This window comes from Xenopus laevis, chromosome 4L (genome assembly GCF_017654675.1).
Source record: "Xenopus laevis strain J_2021 chromosome 4L, Xenopus_laevis_v10.1, whole genome shotgun sequence".
Lineage (NCBI taxonomy): Eukaryota > Metazoa > Chordata > Amphibia > Anura > Pipidae > Xenopus > Xenopus laevis.
The window spans coordinates 30,691,567-30,697,654 of record NC_054377.1 but is presented as its reverse complement, the minus strand read 5'-3'; the positions used below and the strand labels follow the sequence as shown (position 1 = coordinate 30,697,654).

The 6,088-nt window shown below is 36.5% G+C and overlaps 1 protein-coding gene across 3 annotated transcripts in view; it reads right to left on the bottom strand.

The window, feature by feature from the left end:
- Positions 1-2,877: 2,877 nt before the first annotated feature.
- Positions 2,878-6,088, bottom strand: part of sptbn2.L (spectrin, beta, non-erythrocytic 2 L homeolog) — a 115,667-nt gene continuing 112,456 nt past the window's right edge. For all 3 annotated transcript variants that reach the window (XM_018257715.1, XM_018257716.2, XM_018257714.2), the window contains 3 exons: positions 4,958-5,131; positions 4,347-4,389; positions 2,878-3,690 (listed from right to left, as the gene is read on the bottom strand). In XM_018257715.1, coding sequence (XP_018113204.1) covers positions 3,469-3,690; positions 4,347-4,389; positions 4,958-5,131 — 439 coding nt within the window. In that variant the 3' untranslated portion in view covers positions 2,878-3,468. The remainder of the gene's footprint in view (positions 3,691-4,346; positions 4,390-4,957; positions 5,132-6,088) is intronic.

The window sequence follows — 6,088 nt, the reverse complement described above, 5'->3', positions numbered from 1 at the left end:
AATGACCATTGTATTTGCATCCCCTACCCTATCCACTGCTCTGCCATCGGTTTACTCAGAAATCACACACCTGTCCATTTGACCAATGAGACTGTACCCATCATATTATATGAGAAGTAGCCAACAGTGTTGCCTAGCATGCAGAGAGTGGTTATGTGGTCTGCCTACAAACCTGTTTTGGTTTACCAGCCAATGCTGGGCATGCATGCCAACCTATGAAAGTGACTAATTACATTTCAGCATTTCAAAATACTAGAGAATTTCTCAGCAGAGCTAATATATTGCAATGCATTGTGTTTTTATTTTTTTTTTAAGAAAAATTATCCTTTTATTACCACAATGCAGCATCAAATTTCCTGGGCAACTACTCTCCAAAAAATCACATTGAAATTTCTGTGTTTCTGCAGGTGCAAATGCATTGTCACTTGAAAGTGCAGTGGCAAGACACCTCACATTCTATTACCCATAGAGCCATGAGATTTCATGCTCTTGTTTTTGCACTCTTCAACGATATTTTATTTTCTCATAAGTCTCATATTCAATATACGGTATTTCTGTATTTTCTTACATTTTTTTCACAAGTTCAGTATGTTTACTTTGCCTCAGCCACACACACACATTCCAGATAGCGGTTGCAGTAAATCATAAGGCTCGTGTGATATATAAAGCAGTTGGGTTAATTTTTGGATTTAAACCACCCTTTGTGGTCTAGCCTTTATTGCTGGAATATGAAGTGTCAGAGACATACACATGTTCATGATCTTAAAGGACCAGTAACATCAAACATTTTTACAAAACAACGAATGAGTGGCTGCCGCTAAGAACAGGTCAGTCCTTGGGGCGCCTGCACGTTCCTACTGCTCCTCCTGGGAGGAGGATGGAGAAGAGCTGGAGAAGGAGATTGGGGCAGAGGACACGCTGTCAGTGTCAGTGAATAGCCAGAATGGATGGTCGCCCTGTCACCTTTTCTGAAGAGGAGGGGAAGCAATGTTTCTGTAAGTTATTTCTTAATAAAGGCTTTGCTATTTTAAATTTTAATTTGTCTTGGTGTTTTTTTTTTTGTTGTTGTATTCTAAAAAAATTTTTTGTACATTTTTTTGATGTTACTGGTCCTTTAAGCTACGCTTAGAGGTCATCATGAATTACCAAACAGAAATTGAGGTTCATCTGTCATTGAAGCTTATGATTAAATTCTGAGGCTAATTGTACGGGTTTCTGAGCGGTCATGTACTGAGAATATATATGTAATTTTATACGGACATTTACTTTCTACATAATGTATATTGTGAGTCAGTCCCTAAGCTCAGTAAGTGACAGCAGCACAGAGTATGGTCAGTGAATCAACAGAAAAGAAGATGGAGAGCTACTGGGGCACATACATCCCTACTAATGTGCAATTCTGCCCTACTTCTTTAGCCAACTGCTTTGGCCACGTCCCTCAAGAAGGACCAGATTAATGATTTAACAACAAGTAAAATAAATCTAAGTGAGGCATACTCGATCATTCTTCGCCTAACTGCACTTACAAATAATTTTCAAGTTTGACAAGTGCCCTTTAAAAAAAAGTATATTTTTCCCCACACTAAAACTACACATTACTATACATTGTTTTTTTAGGCAAAAGTTAGCCTGCTTTATTCTGATGGCAAGAATCCGTTTAAAATATAGTTGGCTGCAGCAAACGCACCTAGTATTGTATGTCCAAATATCAGAAATTTAAAAAAATATGGATGCACGAAATTCTTGGATTGAGCTGAACCCTTTGTGAAAGATGTGGCCAAATACTGAACCCTAATTTACATATGCAAATCAGGGAAAGGAAGGGTGAAATAGAACCACATGGTTGAAGTTTTCTTTTCGTGATGAAAATTCAGGTGATTGAGGATTCTGATTTGGTCAGGCAGGCAAGAGGATTTGGTCAAATTTGAAACCTGCTGAAAAAGGCAAAAACCTGGCCGAGTACTGAACCAAATCCTGGATTTGGGGCACTCTGAAGAAAAAAAAAAAAAGTCTGACGTGCTACATTATAATTGGTTGCATTCATGAAATACACACATTAGCTTGCTAAATAGTTTTCTGCACCCATTTTGCTCTATAATCTGATCAAATGATTTCACAAACACACTGCTCACTCAGGTGCGTCTTCCCTAACCGAGGCTTTGGGTTGTTAAAAGGAGGGGACAGTCATTTGATATATTGTGTTTATCAGTTTAATAAAAGTCAAACAAGCCCACAGTAAGTAGCCAAAAAGGGGAGCCAGATGTTTAAGAATAACAGGTCCATCATTATGTCAGCACAAAGCCACTCCTTGCCAATACAAATTAAAGGAAACATTCACGCTTTAAAATATTTTTTTTATTTTTATAGATAAAAATTAATATTGCAAATGATTTAGAATTTATAGTTTTTATCTTTTTTGTGAAGCAAAAACCTTTGGGAAGATTATGAATATTACTTTGTACTTTGTAGCATTCCCTGTTCTATAATGTAATAGCAGGAAAGAAAAGGAGAGCGAGAAGAATTATTTCCATCAACAGAGTTATCTCTTTAATCGATAAGTGCACACTTATACGTTGATTTATATATTATATATATATATATATATATATATATAATATATATTATATATATATATATATATATATATATAATATATATTATATATATATATATATATATATATATATAATATATATTATATATATATATATATATATATATATATATATATATATATATATATATATATATATATATATATATATATATATATATATATATATATTGCACTAACCAACCTAGAGGAGTTCTATTCAAGTTGTTTGCATACCAGTGTATATGCATATACAGTAATAACCAATTGCACTTTTTACATAATTGACACTTTGTTATTGTATTGCAACTCAGTCAGAACAGCGTTTTACAAGAAATACTGTCTTATACCTGAAAATAATTCCTGGCAAAGCATTTGGCAGACCTAGATGAGTTTGTGCCGGGCAACCATACCTGTCAAGCGTAAGAGTTCTCAAAGTATCAGTCACAATCATGTCAAAATGCATCTAATCGTGGACTGCATCTCCCAACTCCTGATGCCATGTTAGAGGCTATATCTGGACATGCGCGCAACAACAATGAAAGACCCTCATGGAGACAAAAATCTTTAATGGCGGTGGATTAACAACCCCCTCACGGACTGCTCATACACCTCATTGCGAGGGTCACAAAAGCCACCTCCAGATCCTCTACCTCACTGCTGCATTTAAAAGGGCTTCAATATCTGTTCATCGTTGGAGGTGCATGTTATGTAAACATACATTATATATATATATATATAAAATGTTGCAATGGTCTTCTCTCTCTTTAAATTGACCCCACCCTCTCCCACAGGTCCCATGCTGTTGGTATGACTGGTCGTTGTTAGAAGTAACATCAGAAACTGCAAAGTGTGTCTGGGACAACACAAGAAATTTACTTCTTCTTAAAGAAACTGAATCTCTTTTCCCGGTCCTTTTCTTTCCCGTCCTTGTTGCGCAATGTGACTGATCCCTCTGTGCCACTGTTGGGTGATACTGGTGGCATTGTCATGGCCCGAGTCATACCCTTGATGATGCCTGGGGAATGGTCTGATGGGTCTCCAGGAGAGGAAGTTAGGGAGGCGTTTATAACTCGCATCCAGCTACTCATTTCAGCCTACGAAAAAGGGAGGAAATGCAACCGTTAAAATATTTGCAGAACTGGTCAGCTGGTTATTTGCATATTTAATTAAAAGGGATTATCTGTCATCATCATTCATTTATATAGCGTCTACAAGTTACTCAGGGATTAATTTATACAAAGCACAATAATGTAATAAATGAGAGTAAAAAATAGGAACAGAGAGCCCTACTCCTACACTCTAAACGCTCAAAAGGATTATAAGGAAAATTTAGAAGCACTAGATACCGAAAATATTAATATAATGTATGTTCTGACAATAATATCAGGAACATTGCCACTAAAAAACATATTTAAAAGACTGCCGAGAACTAGGGAGATTCTTTGCAGAGGCCATTAAAGGGTTATATTTAAAGTTTAAGCAGCATCAATCAAACATCCACAATACTTCTTTTATTGTTCAGCCTCAAGGGCACCATTGGAATATAAGATTTGAATAACAGCCTGCACTTGCCCATGAATATGATTTATAAGATGACAGTATCAAATAATTAGAAGTGCCGCCGGACAGACCACTGGACACACATTGATTTTAGTACTAAATATTTCCGTCATTCCTCAGTAGACCAAAGCAAATCACTGCATAGATAATATCCAGTTGGGTGGAATAATATCCATAAGTGTGTTCTTACCTCATCTTTAGCTTGAAATAGATATTCTTTGCCATCAAGGAGACTGTAAAATATTAGAATAAAAATTACCCAAATTACCCAAGTAAACAAGTTTAACAACAGGTTGCAAGCTAAATGTAATCCTTAACTAGGGGGTCTTTACCTAGTTGTTTTCTCCAGGACAGAAATAAAGGGAGACATAAGCTGAATCTGCCCAGCTGTTCCTACAAAGTGGGCAGAATTTTATTAGGCACTTAAGTCCGTGGAGCACTTAAGCAGGCTAAGTGCTATAAAAATCACTTGGAGTACTGCATCTCTCCTCTGAGCCCCCAGCTTGAGAGCATTCCTTTGGCAGAAACATATTTAAATACCAGAAACCCCAGTGTCACCAAGAAACAAGGTCTCCAGAGTGGTGTCCTTAAAAGATCTAATACAGTTCAGATAGGGATAGTCCAAATGTTTATATATATAACTGAGTTTGGGTCTTTTTGGTAATTTTCTAGACACAATTTCTTTGGAGTCCTGAACTAATCTATGGGGATTTGAAAAGAGGGTATCCCCATAGATTGGTGCAGGACACCAAATTGTGGGCATTAAGCTTAGACTACAGATCAGTACTGAGTAAGTCTTACCTCAGCTTGAAGACATTCTTGCGTTTCTTGTAGTCATGAGCAACACTGCACTGGGCTCCATTAAGTTGGACAGGAAACTCCCCATGATAAGAAATGCTGCTGGCTGCACTTTTACCGTCCTTGAAGAAACTCAGACTGCCTTTTTTCAGTACACAGTAAACATTCTGCCAGGACCTGTACAGAGTTTATTGGAAGATGCAACAAGTCAGTCATATAAAGAAAGAACATGTATTCCTGATGTATTAGAGATCAAGTTATCACTTTTTGGCAATCCTGTGCAGGAAACTCTACTTAAAGAGTGTTGAGTCCCGTTTACTGTGTAGCCCACCCTACGGCCTGTATTACCTTTCATTCTCTTCTTTCTTGGCATATCCTTTATAAGACATATAATTCCATATACAGAAATATTTTTTATATGATGTAGCTACGTGCAAAATGTATCAGCCAACCTTATAGCCAACGCCTACCTAAACAAGAAAATCAACGGCTATTAAGAAATTAAATTGTGGTCAATAAGTAAATTGTGCCAAGGACATACTTTATGCCCTTATAAAAAGTTATGCTTAGGCTCCTGACAGTTTTAATGCAGATATATTTTAACCAATAATGTGTAGACAATGCTTTTAATATGATATGAAACATTATAAATGTGTGTGTAATCTTCATCTTAGACAGAGCTACCGAATGCTTCTGTAATCTGTGCTTGAATAAACTTCCTTCTCGGATTGAAACTTTGAAAGGCGCGTTGGCTGCAATCATTGGGATAGAACCCGCCTGGCCATCACTACCATCAATAATGTATAAAGGGCCCTTGGATAATCTTTGTGGTGTTTTAGTAAGAGTATAAAGTATCAACTCTATTGTTATTGTAGTAATTGACTTTTGCTTATGCTTTTAAAAAGACATGCAAAATAGGCCAGTTGCAGGCAAATCTATGATTAAGCATTTAATGGGTAGTCTATATGGACCAGCTCATTACGCAGTTTAAATATCAGCCATGGGAATAAAAAGGACATACATTATTTGACATCAATAGAATGAAATTAAAAAGCTCTACCTGAAAAGGGGTTTAGAAACATATCTGTTGGCTGACTATAAAATGCTGCTACATGAAAAAGCAACTTACAGTAT